This window comes from Parasteatoda tepidariorum, chromosome 2 (assembly GCF_982258835.1).
Source record: "Parasteatoda tepidariorum strain Cologne lab strain chromosome 2, Ptep-v5.0, whole genome shotgun sequence".
In the NCBI taxonomy this organism is placed as follows: Eukaryota; Metazoa; Arthropoda; class Arachnida; order Araneae; family Theridiidae; genus Parasteatoda; species Parasteatoda tepidariorum.
Genome location: NC_141756.1, coordinates 37,764,560 through 37,786,028, shown reverse-complemented (window position 1 = coordinate 37,786,028; position 21,469 = coordinate 37,764,560). Strand labels below are relative to the sequence as shown.

The window sequence follows — 21,469 nt, the reverse complement described above, 5'->3', positions numbered from 1 at the left end:
TGCTTAGAATTGGAGAAAATTTTTAAAAAAATCTCTAAACGCTGCAAAGTTTGCACTGTAAAAAATGGTTGCTCAAGACTAAGCAAAAATGTGTCACAATTGTTCAGAAAAAAATTACAGCAGACTTTTGAAAACCCCATGTTTTCAAAATTGAAGCAGATTAGATATATTTTTGAGCAAAACTCATAGTCTCAACAGTGGCGTGGAGGGAGGATTATTTGCGTTCGTTGACTGCCAGAAAGATTCGGACCTAGGACCTCTCTGTTCGTAGTAGGGTGCTCTAACCACCACAGTTGAACACCCCTGTTCAGGGAGAGTTAAGAAGCTTTATATAATGGCTGCTGCAATGACACATAGTGATATTTATTATTTTCTCTTATTTTTTTTTAAGATATAGCGAAATAAGAAAAAAAAGTTAAATTAAAATTAGCGATCTCTTGAATTGGGACCATATTTTCCATATGGTGTACCATTGAAATTGGAAATTATCATTTCATGATTGTCATTGCGGCGGCCACTATATATAGCTTCCTTACTCTTGATGAATGGAAATGTACAACTATGGTGGCTAAAGTATTCTACTCGATCTAGAATGTCCTCGTTTCAAATCCTGCTGGCAGCCAACTCCTCCCGCCACATCATTTTTTAGACTATGCATTTTGCTCAAAAATGAGTTTCAATTTTGAATATATGGGGCTAATATTTTCGACCATTATTTTTTCGGAGGTATAGTGAAGTATTTTCGCTCAATTTTAAGAAGCCCTTTTGCTATCTTGTTAATAACAATTAAAATGTTAGTTTAATGATTTTCAACACCTTCAAATTGAATAACCTCCTCCGCTGTTGCTAAATGAGAAGTGTTTCATATAGAGTAGAACAATACATTGTTAAGTAGTTTTGGTGGGCAGGATTTTTTTAAGCACTACAGAGTATTTGGTTGTTAATATTTCTAAAAATATTGATTTCGTAGCCGTCAATTTGCTTTTCCAGCAAAGGTTTTTCATTTTGTTTAGGTCGAAGTTTCTTAGAAATTGTAGGGCGTAAAGTTTGAGATAATATTTCTTGTTAGGGAAGATGTGCTTCTACTCATTATACTGAAAAACTAAATAATTTATATTCATAATTCATTAGTTTCATAAATTATATTTAATTAGATATCCTTTTTTTCTTAATTGTAAAAGGGATAACATATTTTGAAAAAAAAACTGATTAATTCAGAATTTTAAGTGTAATGGAGAAAATAATACTAATTAACCCTATATTTTAAGTGAAATTTAAATAATGCATTTCATAAATCAGATTTTCAAAAAGTTTGTAGAAGTTTGCACATTACAATAAAGGAAATATTTTTTGAATCCAAACATTTTAAAAAGACACGATTTATACTCTTAAGGATTAACTCTTTGAAAAAAAATCTAAAAATATTTGAGATTTATGTAGCTACAGACCTGTAGTTGTTTCGAAAGTCCTCTTTAAACCTTACAACGAATAATAAATAGAAAATACAATTTATTTAACACCAAACCCATATTAAATTAAAATTACACCAGCATAATTTTATAATACATGATATAATTTAAAATACATGATATAATTTAAAATGCCGGAGCAAAATAATTACTAAAAAGAGTACAAAAAATAATTAAAAAAAACTTTTAAATCACAAATAAAACGTTTTTTAAATTTCTTGAGAATTGAAATAAAAATTATCTAGAGCTACAAAATCAAGAACAAAGAAGAAGTTGCCGAAAAAAGTATCTAAAAAAAGTAACATTTATTTACTACAGTTAAAAAAAAACATTTCCTTAATTATATACATTATCAAGAGAAGGTTTGAATCACAATGGTAAAAGAAACCCCAGAAAATCAGGTTAACTTTACTAATGTGTAATAAATTGCTTTAAAAATGAGCTTCACAGACTGCGAAAAAAATATTAACAATAAATATAAATTTTGCATTGAGTTTTTATTTAAAAAGAATGTTAAGACTTTCATTTTTATATTTTTACAATAAAACATTTGAAGGGCCGGGATGGCTTGGTTGGTAGGGCATTGGGCCCATGTCCAAGAGGTCATGGGTTCGATCTCCACCGGCCGAAGATTGTGTAGTAAATGGTGACTGATGCACGTTAAATTTGTCGAGTCACAAAGTTCTACATGTTCCCATAACAAATCATACCTCTGGAGGTACTGACATAGGAGTTTCCTGGTTTGGTTCAAAATTTCAAGGCATTAGCAAACATAAACCCAAAATTGAGTTGGTTGTTCAACGACGGTTATAAAATAAAATAAAAAATTGGAGCCGTGGTGGTTCAAGGGGGTCAGGCGTGGTGGAGTCATCCAAGGTGGTGAACTGGGTTCGACTCCCGGCGAGGATTGGTCAATATGGATTCCGCATCCGGTTCGCACCGTCCACAGTGCAGACATAAAAATATCCTCAGTGGTAGGCGGATTATGGATTAGAGTCCCCTTGCCCTCAGACTAACCGTGGTTGGTTTTCGTGGTTTTTCCCTCCATGTAACGCAAATGGGGGTTAGTTCCATCAAAGCGAAGCAAATTTCTTCCAATACTTGATCCAGGAGTTTCCTTGTTTTGTGGGTCGGGTTCAGGATTGCAAGTCTGCGGAGTTGAACATTAATAGTCGTAAACCGAAAATTGGACTGGCTGTTCAACAATGGTTTTAAAATAAAATAAAATATTAAATTAATATAAATAATTAAGTCTATATTATATTATTTATAAATAGATTAGTTTCATTGTGAGAGACTAACTATACTTATTGCTGAAAATGAACAAATATCTTTATATAGTCAAACATCAATCCATCGTTCCCATATCGTTCGATTCTTCACATGTATCACTCTGTTTTAATGGTTCCCTTACAAAAACTAAACTATTCTTATAAAGTTAAGAGTAAAGTTAATAATACCCATTTATTGCTTGGAAATATTTTAACTGGCAATAATAAGATAAAAAAATCTCGATATTTTGAAACAAACATTTAGAGTTAAATAAAATTATTTAATTTTTTCATTAATAAGTAAATTGCATTTGATTTAACCAGTAGATTTTAAAGTCAAATTTGAGACATAAGAGCTTTTTTTAAGTAATTTTAATTACTTTAATAAAATAATTTATATAAAATAAAATAATAATAAAATAATAATAATAATAAAATAATAATAATAATAAAATAATAATAATAATAATAAAATAATAATAATAATAATAATAAAATAATAATTATAAAATAATAATAATAGTAAAATAATAATATTAAAGTAATAATAAAATAATGGTGAAATAAAATGCAATTTACTTATTAAATAATGAAAATAGTTAATAATTTTACTCTCTCTTTAAGCAAATAAGAAAATAATCTCTCTTTACGAATGGTTCTAATAAAAAAATACGAAATAAAAGTATAATCGAAGTTGACATCCCGTGAAAGACCATCTCCATGAGCACCATTTTATTTCGGTTATTGTTCTAACTCATATTATTGAGTTTAATATGTTTAATATGTTCAAGCCTAATACGTATTTTGAACGAGTCAGTTAGTAATTGAATAAGTCAGTTACGTTCGAGAAGAGTTACTTAAAAAGTAAAAAATGAAGGCCGTTTGCTTGATGCTGGATGAAGGCCGTTTGCTGTTATATTTTGTATTATAGAGATGTCCATCTCACCTTAAAAAAATGGATTAAATTTCTCCTTTAAGAGAACAAAAAAAAAAATGACATATATTGAAGATATGCATATTTTTAAAAAAAATTAAAGTCCCGCAGTGGACTGATCGTTAAGACACGGTTCCCAGCAGATCACCGAAGTCAAGCATCACTGGCTACGGTCAGTGTGCGGGTGGGTGACCACTTGGATCAGTCTGCGTAGGGACCGAGGGTGTGCGGTATTGGTCCTCGTTAAGCTGTGCTACCGTAAAGTGTTCGACTTCGCGCGCAGGTCGTCGGGCTACCGAAGCGGGGGTGCCATCCCCTCCGCAGAGGATCAAAATTGTGATGGCATGTCTTCGGATCATCCTCCGGGATGTTTCCCAGACCGTCGCCAATAGCCCATTGTGTAGCTCTAGTGTGACGTAAATTAACAACAACAACAGCAACAAAAAATTAAAATTCCAGTTATTTACAAACACAATGCAAATCTCCCAATTACACTGTTAGAAATTTATCAGAAAAAATGGCTAAATGAAAATTTATTTGTTATTTTACAGTATTCAAACAAAACAGTCAAATAACCATAAATAAGCTGGTATTCAAGCTGCTAACTGTGACAAAAACCGTTTATTAACTGGTTTCACTAAATACGGTTAAACAACCAGAATTTTATCGCACAAACTAGACCCATCTAAAGAAGCCCTTTAGTTCCTTGCATATGGGTACATATTACAGCCGAGAGAGTTAATTTGTCAATATCATGAGAGAAAGAACGGTTCCCAGCGTTGACACTAGACTGTTTCATCCATTTCCTTCAACGCATGAAAAGTTTCCATTATATATTCTTTGCTACACTCCCCAATTTGTGACCCTGAGTTGTTGGAATACGATACTCTCATTTACCCAAAGATGGCAGCACTGTAAAATTGCTAAATTACCTGCAAAGTCCGATTAAACTTCTTTTTTACGTTTCCTGAAACCACTCTAGTTTTAAATGGTTAAAAAACCCACATAGTTTTGTATTCATGGTTTTTTTTTAACCATACTAACCATACTTTGTAAACGGTTTCAAAAGCGTAAAGGTAAAAAAAATGTTCTTTACCGTAAACTTTACTGTTGATTGAAAGTACAGACTGCTGCCGGTTATTTCATTATGATTTTAGAATGAAAATTCTTACAATGTTGTAATATTTTGTAAAACATTATTTTCAAAAATAATAACTAACATTGCAGAATACCTATCGTCTTGGGTGGCATAATTCGTTTTTCATGTACTGCAGTGATTACAAATGATGTTGTTTTAGAAGCGTTGGTAATAGTTGATTTAAATTTAATATAAAGTAGGGTTCATATGAAAAGAAATTAACAGTGCCCACATTACTGTTTTACAAACCCTAAAGAAACTTAACTAATCTAACGTTATTGTGAGCAGTCGTTCTACTATTGATTATTAAAGTGCTTTACCTATTTTTTATTTCAAGATTAAGTTTGAAGGCATTGAAAATAAAATAAAATATCTCACAAAAAATGAATGAAATAAGTAAATAAATAAAAAAAAATTGCAGCTCTCAATTAAGAATTTAACAACCGAAAACATTCTGAAATTTTTTTTCAAAGCACACAAGGGATTAAGTCTGCCAAGTTTCTGCAAACCCTATCGTTGGATGCTTAAATGGCTATTTTCTAATGAATATTAAAAATATAAGGAAAGAGTTATTAACTGTTATTAAAGGAGTAATATTTTTGGATAAAAATAAGCTGCAACGAAACTTTAAAGCCTTTTTGTAGATAGTATCTGTAATATTTAGATACATTAATGATGTAAAGGTGTTTTTCAAAGCTCTGTCGAAAAGGCAAATAAAAAGGTCATAGTTTAAGTGCCTTACACTGGAAGTAATGCGATGATTTTAAACTGCAATTATCCGTGCTTTAGAAGAGATATTTAACTTAAATATTTTAATAGTTATTAAACTTTCTTAAAAATTGCCTATTTGGCGACATTTTCCCACCTAGATGAAAATTATCCGAACCACTGCTTTATTCTCAGTTTTTGTAAATGTTTATGAGACCAGGTTATGCAGCATTGGAGTAAGTTCTTAAAGATTAAAAAATTAGACCACAAATGCTTTTCATTTTCACAAAACTGTGGCTTTTCCCCATTTTGATGTTTTGCGCCATTTTCAAAATAAGCGTAGTCAGTGCTGACTTTAGATAGGCTAAACTTGACACATCTGTCATGAGTAATAGTTGCAAATTCACAGCAGTTATACAAATAGTATATTATTCTCAAAAAAGCATCTTTTCATATTACGACGGAGACTTTGAAAAGCAGCATTAAAAGCCATTTTCAGAATTTAATAATAATAGAAAAATTTTTAAGATTGTTAGCTGTATTGAATTATAGTTTGGTAGTTAGCATTTTGCTTAATAAACATGGTAAAAAAAATAATAAAAAAGCGTATGAGGTCCCAAAATCTAAATGTGTAGCAAAAATTGTTCTGAATCATAGATCACTAAAGCTTGAAAACTGTTTATAAATTTAAAAATGATTATGCATGTAACTTGATAAACATAATATTATTGTAGTCATACTCTAAATATCAGGATAGAGAATCCTTTACTGAACTTGAATTCACCAAAATGTTGGAAAATACGGAAACTAAATAAAAAATATATATAAAAAAGAAAGTAGTATCTTTCTAACTGAAAATACGCTTCTTAAGCTTCGAATTCCGTATATTTGAATAACAAATACAAATGCAAAATTTTTTTTCTTTGCGAAGGGATTAATGTTGCAAATTACAATTTGATTTGAAGTACTTAACATCATAATTAAAATAAGCACAATAAACGTATATTTTTAAATGTAATTGAACTTTTTAGGAATTGATTATTACAGATAAAAAAGTTATGATGCGAATTAAATATAGAATTTTAGTAATATTAAATAAAAAAACCCCGATTTTTATTCTAGATAATTGATTGTGTAAATTATTTGGGAAGAGTTTCCTCTGTTTACGTAAAACAAATGATTTTTTTGGTCAGGAATGTTGATTTCGTGTTGATATCAAGTTGATGAGTTTTAATTGGATACCTGCAAATGACGTCATCGTAGGTGAATTATGGCATAAATTCAGAATAAACACGCCTGTGACCAGGTATTCAATTAAATCTGATTAAATCACTTGGTTAGGCATAACTTATTTAACTTCTTCTCAAGTAGCAAATACCCAACTGTTAGTAAATGAAAAAAATAATGTTTGAAATATTGTAAAGTTTTTCCTTTTTTTAAAATTTAAAAGCTAAATTATTCCTTTAAAATTTTAATAAATAGGAGAATTTATTACTCTTTGTCAAAAAGGTTTTGAATTCAACAAATCTTTTTCGAAAACTATACTTTAAAATATGAAAATAATACAGTTTATAAAGCAAATGATTCTATGAATGGTTAAGATTTTTTAACTTATATTTTTAAACTTTTATTTTAAAGTAACATAAGACGTAGCAATTGTTCGGACAGAAAATGATTAGAAAAAGAGAAATATCATGAAGAAAAGTCAATAAATAATTTTCATTTTAATGCAAGAATATGTAAAAAAAAAAAGAAAAAAAACTCGACGAGATTTTATTTCGAATCGCGGAGAAATAGCAATAACACTTTCCATGCTAACTGGTTAGAGCCCTGGTCACGTAGGCAGAAATGAGCTTAACTAATAATGGGACGACAAGATTATCGTTTTATTTTATTATTTTCATTTGAGTTTATGTTTATGAAGCTCTCTTCAATAGTTTCATTATTTGTTTTATTACAATTCCATAAAATGCTTGAACTTCTTTTTAATTAATGTAGGTTGTAAATAAACACGAAGTATGTACAATGCTTCAAAATAAATAAATAAATAAAATAAAAAAAGCAAATAAATAAATTAATTAAAATGGACTACCTGAATAACTTTTATTTTTATAATCGGATCTTCACGTTCTAGGACTCCTTCTCAATGGTTCGAGGGAGTGACCTCGAATTAGTACAGACGATATTTTAAAATACAAAATCAGACACAAAAATTTACTTTCTCTGAATAAACATACTGTTTTCCCCAGCGGATTAAAATTTCTGACCTCCAAAATATAGGGGGTAGTCAAAATTTGGAACATAGGATCCTAATAGTGTGATCAGGAGAACGATCCAAGGTTTGGATCCCCTAATGTTAATTTTACTTTTTGCGTTTTGCACCATATTTGAGAACATTTTAAGCAAGTTTAAAAATTTTTGCACACAATTATAAAATTGGTTTATCAAAGATAATTCCATGCAAAAAATAAATTTTAGTAAATATTTATTGTTTTTTTATTATTTTATTGAACATTAATTGAAGCATTTTTGTATTGTAAGGTATAAAATTTTTTACATGATTTTAAAGAAGAGAAATCGAGTTTTAAATATACGAATTTTTAAAAATTCAATTTCTCAGTTGGGAGGAAGGCTGCTGCTCCAAGATTTGAAACGAGGACCTCCGTATTCATAGAAGAATGCTCTAACCACCACAGTTTTACACCTCCGTTCAGGTAAAATTAGAAAGCTTTATAAGTGGTAGCCAACAATGACGCATTATGAAATACATATCATTCTTCTGAAGTATTTTAAGATATAGTCAAATAAGCAAAAAGTGGAAAGAAGCGAAAAGTTATTGAGACCATATTTTGCAAATTCATACTCTTTTTACCATTGAAATTGGAAATTAGTATGTCATGATTGCGGAGGCTACTTTATAAAGTTTCCTGACTCTCCCTGGACTGGGGTTAGAGTTCTGGGATGGTTGTTAGAGTTCTTACTGCGAACACGAAGGTTAATGGTTCGAATCTTGCCGCAGTCAAAGAACATCTCTCTTATACATTACCTACTTTTGAGGCTAAGCATTTTTCTCAAAAACGAGTATATGCTACATTAATTTATGCACACGCAGTTTCAAATTCGACTATTTTTTGTTTCGAAGCTATTTGAGCATGTTTTGAGAATTCCTTTTTTATAGTGAGTAAAATAATCTTAAAGCGTAGCATAATACAATGGTATAATTTTTTTTTACTGCCACAAAGGGAGAAAACTATCAGTAGATGGTAAAATTTACTGTGTTTCTGGCTCTATGGGAACGCCAAAACGCTCGGTAATTTTTACCGAAGAGCTTTGGTAATGAGTTTGGTAAAATTGACAATAAAATATCGTTTTATAAGATGCGATGCAAGTTTGGAAAATGTGGCAAAATTCATCAATTTTATCATGGTAACTTAAAACATGGTATAAAAAACATTTATTCGATTAAACTTACTTTCCTATTTCGTATTTTTCACCAAACATGCATTATCAAGAACGATAATTTTGAAAACCAGAATTTACGGTAAATCGTTAACATATAAGCGAAAAAATTAACAAATGAATGTTTCAAATATTTTGGTTTGATTAACCCGAATTATGTTATTTTTTAACCAGAAATATCATTACCATACAAGTACGGTAATTTTACCAGACTTTTTTTTACAGTGTTCCCAAAATTATTTTTATATTTCTTCATAAGAATGAATTTGTGATAGGAATTTTCACCCTTTATAAGGAATTGTAACAGCTATATCATGTGATATTTGTCTGATGGAAATGTTTCTTTGAATTTTTAAATTGTCTAATCTACTTACTAAATAAATTCATCTTATGTGGCCTAATGGTGGAATTTATTAAATCTTATCGAAAAGAAAATTTTTGATAACTTTTAAATCAAATGCATACAAAATATGCCTGCATTTTAAACAAGTATTACTCGAAACAAAAGCTTAAGGATATTAAATTGTTGAACCCAGCAGGAAACAAACATTACCTTCCTATTTCTATTTTAAAGTTTTCTTATCAAAAAAAGGGAATTTAAACGTTCCTTTAATCAGATATCAGTTTTCACGGTAATTAATGTCATCACAAAGTGTAAAGAATAAGAATAGACATAAATAAACAATGTTTTAAACAAAGTCTTACAGAATTGTTCAAGCATGCCTAGGAGCAAACAAAGCGGGGAGGGGCATTTTTTTTTGTTTGGTTACTGAAGCATGTATAATTCTTCCGTGGTTCGTCCAGTCACGTGTTATAGGAAGAGGTTAATTTTTTCATTAAAAAGGGTATTCATTTCATTTGATTACAGCATTCATTCTTTGTTCTCTGTGAACTGAGCAGTTTATATTCTTGAAGAATTTTGAAAGTAAGTAAATTATGCAAGCTGTAAAGTTACGTAATTTAAAAAATGCATGATTTTGTTTGGTAATTTTTTTGTAATTTAAGAACATAATAAATTAAGATATTAATTACTTACAGGGCAAATAACCATTGTATCTGTCACTAATTTAGCTGAAATTTTTTTGCGTAAATTGATGGAAAGATTGAAAATTAGAATGTGGGATACTTTGTATATTTCTCTTCGGTTACTGAAATATAATTTTGTTTTTGAATATTTTTAGTTTTGACATAGAAAACTGTTTTAAAATGTTTTAAATTAATCAACGCATTTCGATAACATATTGATTTTTAAAATAAATTTTTTTCTGGATATTTTTTAATTTTGACAAAGAAAACTATTTTTAAATGTTTTAAATTATATAATCAACGCAATGGAATTATTTATTTCATTTTAACGGAATAGGGGATGTTCCATACATTGAACTGGCATTATTTCAAATAAATATTTCACTGAATAATATTTTCACGAAAACGTTCGTTTTTTTCCCATTGGTTTGAATAAAAAAACTAAGATTTTTTTGCTAAAAGAAGTGTAGAAAACTATAGCAAAAATGTGTTTTATCAACTAACCAACGCCTTATGCAAAAATGCATTTAATGCCTTTGTTGTTAAGAGAAAATTGTAAATTTAAATAAAACGAAGTTAACTCAGAAATGTATTCAAATTTGAACGATAAAGTAAAATGTTGGATTCAAAATTAGGTCATTTGTTTTATCTTTTGCTCATAATTCTTAGCTGGCTGAGGATGCTTGATGGCGTTATCAGCATTATCAATGACTTTCTCAACTTTATGCGCCAAAAGTTCCATCATTTCAATTTCGCTCAGCTTCAGTTTTTCAGTGTTCCCATCTTCTTTGATGTGTTGTTTACTTTTTCTAACAGCGTTATCAATTCCACTTGCAGTGTAATAAGATTTGTCCCATTCTTCACCACTAAGCAAAAGATCAATTGGCTTGCAGTCTCCAGGTATCCCGATTTTTGATTTTAAACTTTCATTGCTTGCTGGAGAAGTTGACGCAATATCGAAGGACGCTTTACGAACAACTGCCTTTAGATCTGTTATATCTGGATGGGCGAATTTTTTACGTTTTGGTTTCTCAACTTTTGTTTTAGCAGAGTGAAATGTTGTTTTCATTGCTTTTATCATTCTTTCACCAGTACTCTCAGAGCTATCATCAGAGTGTCTTTCTGGCGTGAGCAACTGCTTCATTTTGGCACGAATTCCGAGTTTAGGCCTTAGCGGTGCTTTGGAAGGTGTTTTTTCTGACTCAGCTTCCGAATCAGTTTCTGATTCATCTGATTCTGGAAGAACGGAAAATTTGTTTTTGTGAAGTTTATCTTGCCTCGTTTGCTTTTTATCAAATTCGGCCGTGGAAACAAGGTCTGTGTCAGGACGCTTTCCATCTTTTGAAGGTTCTTTTGCTGTTGGTCTCTTAGAGAACATTCTTTTGAAGAATCGTATAAAGCCACACTGGTTTTGATGAGCAGGAGTTCTACGGTTCTCTGTTTCTTCGATATCAGATTCAGGCTTTGATCTTTTTATTTTGCTTCGTTGGATACTTCTAGAAGATTTTTTGGGGAATTTGTTTTTCCTCGAAGCTTTTGTTTCACTGCTATTGCTTCCTTCGTCTGAACTCGACAGTTGACTTCGTTGAAATGATGCCATTTGACTTCGACTATCTTTTAGAATAACTGGTTGAGAAACTTTCTCCCCTCTTTTGCCTTTTTTTTCATCTTTACCACTAGCACCTTTTCTAAAGAGAGGAATACGAAAATCGAATTTTTTCCTAGATTTTTTTCCCTCGCCAATTGATTCGATAGTACTATTTCCTTTATTGTAATCTTTGGAATCATCAAGTTTGCTATACTTGATGTATTGAGATCGTTGCCCAGCTTTATATATAACGTAAATGAAAAGTACAAAAATAAAAAGAATTATAATTATAATAACAACTGCCGCCACGGTATGCTTTCTGAAAATGTTAAGTATCAACGTCTTGCAGTTATAAGGATAAACTTTAAGCTTAGGAAGTCCAGAACTGTCTGTTCCATAGATAATATCGCTCTCTAATTCAGAGTCATCATTTAAATTTTTATTGCTAATCTCTACATATTTAGATTTTTCTGAATTTTGACGTAAATCCCATTTTACTCGCCCTTTTGAGTCTTTACTTAATTGCCACAAAGGAAAGGCCATATTGGAAACATCATTTGAATCCGACAACATTGCGGCTGAAGCATTTAGACCTAAGCTATTATTGATGTTATCTAGTTTGTAAATATCTCTTTCGAATTGTACATTTTTATTTGCGATTGTTTTTTCTGAGACATCTTTCTTCTCTACGTTTTTAAGTTCACTTCCTGTATCGCTGCTGATTTCTCCGTTATGTCTTTCTATTCTAAAGGTGAGATTTGTATTCGAATTCGGACGAATCCCCATTTGGAGTTTGTGTGGAGACGTATCATTGCTGATCTTGATGCGGATAGGTCCAGCTTTTACATAGCCGTCGTAGGGATTCTCTGTGCTGATTTCAACTTCGGTTGAATTAGAGAACGGTATCTCTTCTGTTAAATATTCCGATGATTCATTGCTGTTCGTTAATGGTACCAGAATGTATTTTGTTGAATATATATCCGGCGTGAAAGGGTATTGGTCAGTTTGATACTGATCCGATGAATGGGCATATAACTGCGTTAACAACTCCATTGAAGTTTGTTCTGTATCTACTTCATTTGCGGATTCATTTTCTTCCGCAACTGGATTTTTTTCTGTCACTTTTTCAAAGATTTGTGGAGTGCTTAAAGTTTTTTCTTTTGAAACAACCATATTGTTTTGAAAATCTGTGTTTGAGGGATTCATGTCAATCATCGATTGCTTAGAGTTATATTCACTTTTTTGGATACCATGAAGTTGTTTTGGAGGACCATATAGTTTCCTGTGGTATTTCTTAAATGCTTGTCTTCTGTGCTTAAAAACTTGCCTCGGTTTTGAAGAGTGAAAACTAGAATCAAATTCGGTTCTTAAGCTTAAAGGATCAGTTTTTTCAATTGCTACAATTGAATTGCTTTCATCCTCATTTCCGAATGATCGCCCTCTGTTTCGATTTGTTTGCACAGATCTTCTTTTATTATTTAACACATTTAACATTGTGTATGGGGAATCAGCTTTGGTTGCAGTTTCAGTAATGTTTTTAATCTGTTTGAGGCTATCTATTTTTTTCTCATCAAATTCTAATACGTCATAATTAGGATATTTGACATTCAAATCTTTACTTTCTACATTCGGTCCGATGTGCTGAGCCATTATATGGTACATTTTGGTATTTTCTTTTTCAATATCCCTTTTATTTTCAGTTTGTCCATTTGCCTCTTTAAGCTAAAACATCAAAATTTTTAGTTTTAGTTTACCGACATTTAGGAAAACAGATTAGATTCACGTCGACAGGTTTATTTATTTAAACTTTATTGTTATGTAGTTGAGATAAGAAGTACGATGCCTTACTTATTGGGGAAAAATCGAAATTCTTTTTAATGGTCACCGTATTATCGCAATCCTCTCAGATACATTTATCTTTACTGAAACCGTGTCTAATTATCGGAATAATCGTATTCATAGGGGGAAGTCATATATATAAGTGGTAAATAGTCATTTTATAGGTAGTAGTCATATATATAGGTGGAATAATCATATATATAGGTGGCAGAATTGAAGGAGTAGCTATCCATAGTAATGGAATTGTTTTCCGAAATGCTCACCATCAATTGGTGAAAGAGTGGGATTGGGAGTTCTACTTCCAATTGTAAAAACCACTCCTACTTTTGTTTAAATCGTTTTTGCTAAATTATTTGTGAAAATCAATCTTAGAAACTGAGACTGTTTGAATGAATTGAAGTCAAGTATGTATCAGAAACTTTTATGGGTACATTTTGCAAGTTCAGTACCCCTTCTTAAGACCAAAATTCAGTAAGAATACCCCGCAGAAAAAACGGAGCCACTTTTTTCAGTTAATTCTCAATGAAACTTATTTGCCATGTAAAAATATATGGACAAAAAATTTACAAGCGATTAATTTAAGTGATAGGTCTTATAAACCAGTGATTTCATTAGTAACTGTCAGCGTGTTATTCTAAAATACAAAAATTATAAGTTTCTAAGAACATTTAACATTTCTTCAGGGCTGAAAAAAATATGTGTCAAAACCTATTTCGATCGATTTTAAAACAATATTTTTGGCTCTGTATCACTTAAAATGGTAAAATAAAAGGAATTTCATTTAGATTTTGAATTTTCTGTTCTTTCTGGGACGTAGTGTAAATTAGCACTTTTTTCCGGTTGGCGAGAGGCACTTCGGGTGACTCTCCTTGGAAGTAGATAAACTCAAAGATTTAATAATGTCAGCTAGAAATTGGGAGATATTTTCACATCATGATCTGTTACACCAACTACAATCGCCAAGACGCCAAATTGATTTTTAATGAGAAAAATTAAAAAAAAAGTGATAGTAATGTAGTAATGTAGATTTTTACCCGGCGGTGGCTGCGAGATATACCCTTCTAGATGGTAAGGCGTGTTTTTTAGTTTCTCGCTGGTCGGTGCATCCTCCGAAGTTGCCAAGACTTGGCAATTATTCTGCAACAGATCACGATATGGAAATCAGACTCCCCAGAAATTGTAAATCATAGCATACAAATATTAATTTCACACAAAAAATTTGCTTTTGCTGGGAAAAATATATACTTCCAATTGAAATAACGTGACTGAATTTACTAAAAAAATTATCAAAAAGAAACATGTTATTGAAAAAGATATGAATTTTCCAGATAAATGATAAATTTTAAATATTGTTAAAGATAAAGTTACGCTCTTACTGTTTGTGATTTTAGTATTCCGGCTTCCACAAAATACAAACTATATTTGCCATCAAATAAAGATATCATTAGACGTAAAACTAAAAAGATTTTTAAAAATATAATCATGGCTTATTTTTTGTTATTGATTCAATCTTATATTTTATATTAGTCATCTTAAAAAATATTACAAGCAATTGAACTAAATTGAGACTTAATTATGTTGTTTATTTATTTAATAATATCAGCAAGTATGTAACTTGGGTTTGCTTGAAACTCAGCTTTAATTTTTTCAGTTTTTTGAGAAATTTAATGAGAAATGTGAAATTTGTCAATAATTCTAAATATTTATAGAAAAAAGTCATATTTTAATTGTTTTCGTTAGATATTTATGATATTTATAATTGCGTTCTTACAATTGGGTATACTATAGCCTACGTCACAGATCGTGTTATTCCTGCTAAATTTAACTAGTAAACAGCATTTTATGCGAACCTGATTTCTAGCAACAAGTAAAAGCATCAAACGAAGTGTCTTGTTATAAGTCGCTACTCGCCAGGTTGGAATTGTATTAAGTCTAGTTCCTTTGGAAATAATTTATATTGTTGTTTTACCGAAGTTTATGAATTTAGTAAGCATATTTAAAACTCAGTTTATTAATTGAACTAAAAGGTCAATGTTATTCCTAGCAAGTGGAAGTAGTTGTGCTTTTTTCACATTATACCCAATCGAAGACGAAGTGAAGTGATTATGCCTAACCATGTGATTTAAATTAGATTCAAAATGGACACCCTTAAGCGATGTTACGCGTGTGTGTCGAAACTGATTGGCTTCGACAGATGCCACGATTTTCCTACGATGACGACGATTGCAGAAATCCAAATTAGCATTAGAATTTTATGATGAACTTTTTACTTTCATAACAACATTACTCGATATTTTTTTAAACGGAAATGGTTAATTTGAACCTGCTTCGTGCCGTTTGTGTTTGCATACATCAGGGTTTTATCTAGATTTCATTTCCAGAATTGTTTGATTTATTATTCAAATAAAATATATAAAAACTAATTTATTTAATAGCTATGGGATGTCGCCTGTTGCACTACACTTTATATATAGCGTTATTAAGGTCTTGTAAAGTAAACAAATGCTTAAAAATCAAAGGATAAACATCAAAAGCATTTTGATTACCTTAAGGAACTTAGAGGTTGATCATAATAATTGCCTTTCGATTCCATTCTGTTTCTTCCGTCAATGAAACAAGTTTGATTTTTTTCCGTCTCACCTTCTTCACTAGCGATTCGTTTGACCTACACAAAGCTATTTTTCTTCTTCACTTAAATATTGATTTCTGACACTCAGTGTGTATACATTTTTTCCAATTAAAACCTTTTCGACAAGGTTTCTAAAAATGTGTGTTTAGGGTAGTGATTAAGGAACAGCATGTATATAATAGTTAATATGAACATCCAAAAAAAAAAAGAACAGCAATAAGTAATTTCATATCAAAAATTATCAAGAAATAGAGAAGCGTAAGATATCCTGTACTATAAGCGTTCAATTTATTAAGAATGATTTTTTTTTTTGGAATTTTCATATTAATTACATGTAAAGAATTATATTCTTGTGTAAGTGCAGTAAAACTTTGAATTTCATTTTATAGGTCCTTATTACTTAGTTAAAGATGAATTCTAGTAAATTGTTCGTTATTATGACTTTGGTGGTTTTGCTTCTCGGAGTTGTCATCCTTCCAGAAATCGAAGCCAAACATCATCAACGTGGACAGCAAGGCCTATCAGCTCTATTGGCTGCTGGACTCCTTGCAAAAGTGTTGGAACATCATCACCATGGATGTCATCATCATGGATAACCATATCTCGAAGCACATAGCAATTTTTTTTGTAATAATGTAAATATTTGATATTATTTTAGAGTACTACTTTTCACTGTGAATAAACATGTATTTCTCATAAGATATTTGTTTTAGGCCTGATTTCTTAATTTTTATTTCTTTGAGTGAAATATCGTTTGCATATAATATGTTTTTACTGCAATCTCCATAAAGGTTAATTGGGTATACTATAGCCTACGTCACTGATCGTGTTATTCCTACTAAATTTAACTAGGAAACAGCATTTTCGGCGAACCTGATTTTTAGCAACAAGTAAAAGCATCAAACGAAGTGTCTTGTTATAAGTCGCTACTCGCCAGGTTGGAATTGTATTAGTCTAGTTCCTTTGGAAATAATTTATATTGTTGTTTTACCGAAGTTTATGAATTTAGTAAGCATATTTAAAACTCAGTTTATTAATTAAACTAAAAGGTAAATGTTATTCCTAGTAAGTGGAAGTAGTTGTGCTTTTTTCATATTATACCCAATTAAGCACTGAAAAACTAATATTAAAATAAATTTTATTTAGATTTAAAAAACATTCGAATAATTTTAAATTGTACCGTTTTTTCTTTTCAAAATGGTTCATATTGAACTTTTTAAAGGCAATTCTAAAATTTTTCATTTACATTAAATCATTATGAGCTCAGAAATGACAGTAAAAGACACTTCTCGACCAGATCAAACTTCATCGCTTAGATCAAGTTCAACACTATAATCACAAAAAAAAAGTTGTAAGAGCAGTAAAAAAACAGGCTAACATGAGTATTAAAAAAAAACAGCGCAACAAAATGAAATGAAACAGCGAAAAAAAAAAAAAAACCCAGACGATAATTTTAGAATTTTAGTTGATTGTTTTTTCCTTTTCTTTTTTTTTCTTTCAATTTTCATCAGACATTTAAATGTTCTGGCTTCTGTCTAGAACAAAAATATCATTAAAAATTGAAATTATTCACTATCTTTTTTTTTTTTTTAGTTTGTGTCACTTTGTTATTGAGCAAACAACTAATTCTGCGAAAATATATAAGCAAGTGGCTGCTCTAACAGTCTTCAGAATAAAATTTACTATTATATACAATAAGATATAAAAGTTAAATAAAGTTTGCTCTATTGAATAGCTTAATTATAAGTACTCTTAATTATAAGTACTCTTAATTATAAGTACTCTTAATTATAAGTACTGTTATTCGTCCATACACATGTGATAAATTTCTACATTAGGTAAGTTGAAAAATACGATACTATAATGCAAAACATTTTAATACTTGTAATAAATTTTACTAGTAAACTTAACTATTTGCGAATAAAAATTACAAATGTTCTCATGAATTGGTTCAATCATATTTACTTGTAATTCCGATTAAAATTGCTATAATGATGCATAACACATATACACATATATGAAAGAAGAAAAAAGGAAGAGTAATTTAAATTATTTAATCCTTTTTTCCCAAATACTTATTGTTAAAAATTGCAGATACTCTTTCTTTCTACAGATACTCTTTATATTATATTTAGTAAAATAACTCCAGGGTGATAACAGCAGAATAATTCCACAGTATGATATAGTGGATTAACCTTTAGAAAAATGTTACTGTTTCTAAATGTTCTAGACTAGAAAGTTTCGAATCATGTTTTCTTAATTCGAGACATGATTGAAGCGATGCTTAATTGCATCGATGATTTAGAGGAGCTAGAATTTCCAAAAAAGTAGAATATTTTTGTTTAAACTATTTTTGGAATTTTCAAAATAATCAAATATTTTATGTAATTAGAAGAAAATTTCAATACGACATGCGGTATTTGCCCCTTTTGAACTAGAAATTTTTATTGAAATTTTAAGTGAGTTTTTCTATAAAACTTGTTTTTTAAACAAGGCGAAATGTAACTTCACTAAAAGTTAATTTTGTCACTGAATAACAGAACTCCCAATGTGAGAGTTTTGTGTGCTTAAGAACAATTGACAAAGAATTTTATTTTCTTAATTAATTGGTTAATATTATCAAATTTAAAGTAATATAAAATCATGCAGAGTTATGAACAAAAAAATTTAATATTTCGAAGACTCATCGAATTTTCTAAATTCTTTCCAGAACTGTATAATAATCAATAAACTTTTCAAGTTCTTTAAAATTAAAAATAAATAATCTGAAAATTACGTATTGCTTGTAACTATAACTGATGAGTTTGAATTAGTTAACAGCCAGATAATAATAAATAATTCAGCTTGAATAACTATTTACCAATGATAAATTAAAAATAAATAACTTTTCACTTAACTAATCAAAAGGTGTAGAAGAATATGTTCAATACCTATTTAAATTAATTAGTGCTCTCCAAAACATAAACGCAAAAGTTATAAACTTTGTTATCTTATCTTTTAACCGGGTTGGTTTATGGAATTCATAACAAAACTTCAATAGTTTTAATTAATGTTTCTTGCAAATAACAAAACAAGATAAAGAAGGATTTTAGAATTAGCCTTACAATTTATTAGAAATAAATTTGGAAGGAAATCTTCCTTCCTCGCTACTTTTACGGAAGCTGAACTATCATCTTAAGGGGGTTCGGTACCTCCTATGCTGACAATGTTAAAATGGCATATTTCGATGTACCTTTTTAAAAAAACTATCGTAGTTAGAGCTTTGAAATTTTTTTTGTGTATGTAATAGATATTCTAGATTATACTGAAGTGAACTTTTTTAAATTTAGTGAATTAAAAGAAATTAAAAAAAAATAAATTACACAGCATGTCAGAAAATTTTAAAAGCTTCACATTTTCATCCGAAAATTTTGAATTAAAAGAAAATATTAAGTTTCTCTTAAAAAACTGCTCACTTCAGCACAAACTACAGTACTAAAGGAACTTTTTAAATCAAAAATCAAAGTGTTGTGATCAATAGTTTTCAAGAAAAGGTACATCGAAGCAAAAAAAACATAGTTTTGAGTTATTTGCATTTAAAGCGTAAATATTAGACTACCAACAATATTTGAAATTTAAATTCAAAAATCAAATTGTTTCTAAGTTATAAATCTCGTACTGCTTACATTTCAAACAAATTACTCTTAAATGTTTCTTTTATTTGATTGAAAAATAGGTTTTTATACTATACTCTCCTCACTTTTCGAGCGAATAAAAAGCCCTTAAAATGATCAAACTGAATGCGATAATTATAAAATTGTATAATTCATAAATCACCCATAAATTTTATTCATGAAAATTGAATATTCAAGTCTTTACCAAGATGTTTTGTTTAAATTTAAATGAGTTAAAAGTATTTTTGTTAAAAAAAAATAACAATATTACAAAAAAAAATCTAAGAAAATGCATATTTCAAGATAAACATTCTAAACACAGAAATAATTAACAAAGAACTGTAAATAAGAATTTACTTCAAAATTAGAAATATCATGTAAAGAACATTTAAACAAAAAATCAAAATGATGTAACTAGAAATTAGGGAGAGAAAAAAATCCGGTCCAAGGTAAATTCGAATAATGTAAACGAAATTCCTAATCTATGCAGGTAATGACAGCTTCAAAACAATCCTGGTCCATAAGCAATGTTTTTTTTTTGCATTTCAGTACTTTATTTTCTTCTCTTTTACGTAAGTAAACAAAAACGTAATGAAGAATAAAAAAAAACGTAAAAATAATGACCTAATAACAGTATAATAAAGGAACAAAACAAAAATAGACTTAACAAATCAAACTAATGTAAATTTCAGTTTTATATTCAAAATTCTCGAAAATCGCATGGAAATAAAGATCAAACAAATAATCCAGTTAAAGTTACAATCAACTAAAGATATTGTAAAGTTGAAATTATAAAAAATTTTTTAATGCCTTGGTAATAGCACATGCAAAAAATAATGGACATTATAATGTTTACGAAATCGTATGTCAAAAGTGGGCGTGGCATGGGTGTTTTCGGTTTGTTTACATTTTTTAAATTAAGTTTAAGTGCACTTCTACGTGGATTTCAAACAAAAGCAATATATCGTTAAAAAGCTAATAGTTTCTAGTTTAATTATTGATCAAAATCTCAAATTCGATTTTTTGAAGGTTTTTAGGTACTGAACCCCCTTAAGGAAATATCCAGTAGCGTCACAAAGAATGAGTTCACCAGATAAATAAGGAAGTTACAAAAGCAGATAATGAGAAAACGGAAAAAAAAAGTTTTAAATCCCTTGATACGAGGGACTCAATCTTTCCAAGTTTCTTACTTACACTGCAAAAGGGCTTAGATGTTAATAACTAACTTCAAATAAAAGTGATAATGCTCCGCTGTTTTTTCTCACATAAAGTAGCATTTTCATTGCATCGATTTTTTTCTGTACACAATAGAGCTTTTCTTTCTTTTTCTTGAGGCTATTTATTAACCAACTTTTGCGCCTGCGAAGTTGGAATCTTAAATCGGAATTTCGAACACCTTAGACTAGCTCTAGGAGGGCTGAAATCTTTTCTGGAGTTCCGTGGCAGATGAGAATGCAAATTCCAATCGTTATTTGACGTGACATGGCCAAGATAACCTGGTTGGTAGGGCTTTGGACACGTGACAAAAGAGGCCGTGAGTTCGATCCCCGACGATAGATTTAACGTGACGCGTGCACATTAAATCTGTCGGATCACAAAGTCCTCCATGTTCCTATAACGAATTATACAACTGAGGGTACTGAATTGGAGATTGATCGTACTCTGGTTCAGGTCAAAATTACGATCTGTTGATGAATGGATGCATGAATGGGTCGGCCCTTTAAGTGGGCTGTGACGAGAGTGAGGCTCAAGTCC

General features: G+C 30.0%; 1 protein-coding gene across 1 annotated transcript; it reads right to left on the bottom strand.

Annotated features, from left to right (window-relative positions):
- Positions 1 to 10,519: 10,519 nt before the first annotated feature.
- On the bottom strand, positions 10,520 to 14,953 carry LOC107436924 (uncharacterized). The gene is made up of 2 exons (XM_016048755.4): positions 14,809 to 14,953; positions 10,520 to 13,315 (listed from the first exon to the last, which is right to left on the bottom strand). Exons 1-2 carry the CDS (start codon positions 14,914 to 14,916, stop codon positions 10,637 to 10,639), a joined length of 2,787 nt encoding a protein of 928 aa, XP_015904241.3. The 5' UTR covers positions 14,917 to 14,953; the 3' UTR covers positions 10,520 to 10,636.
- Positions 14,954 to 21,469: the final 6,516 nt, after the last annotated feature.

What these genes read in the sequence shown, in the direction of transcription:
- LOC107436924 (XM_016048755.4), bottom strand. Translation starts at nt 14,916, where the DNA reads ATGATTATATTTTTAAAAATCTTTTTAGTTTTACGTCTAATGATATCT. An exon ending in GAATACTAAAATCACAAACA is followed by an intron (nt 13,316 to 14,808) that starts GTAAGAGCGTAA and finishes TTGATGTTTTAG; the next exon opens with CTTAAAGAGGCAAATGGACA.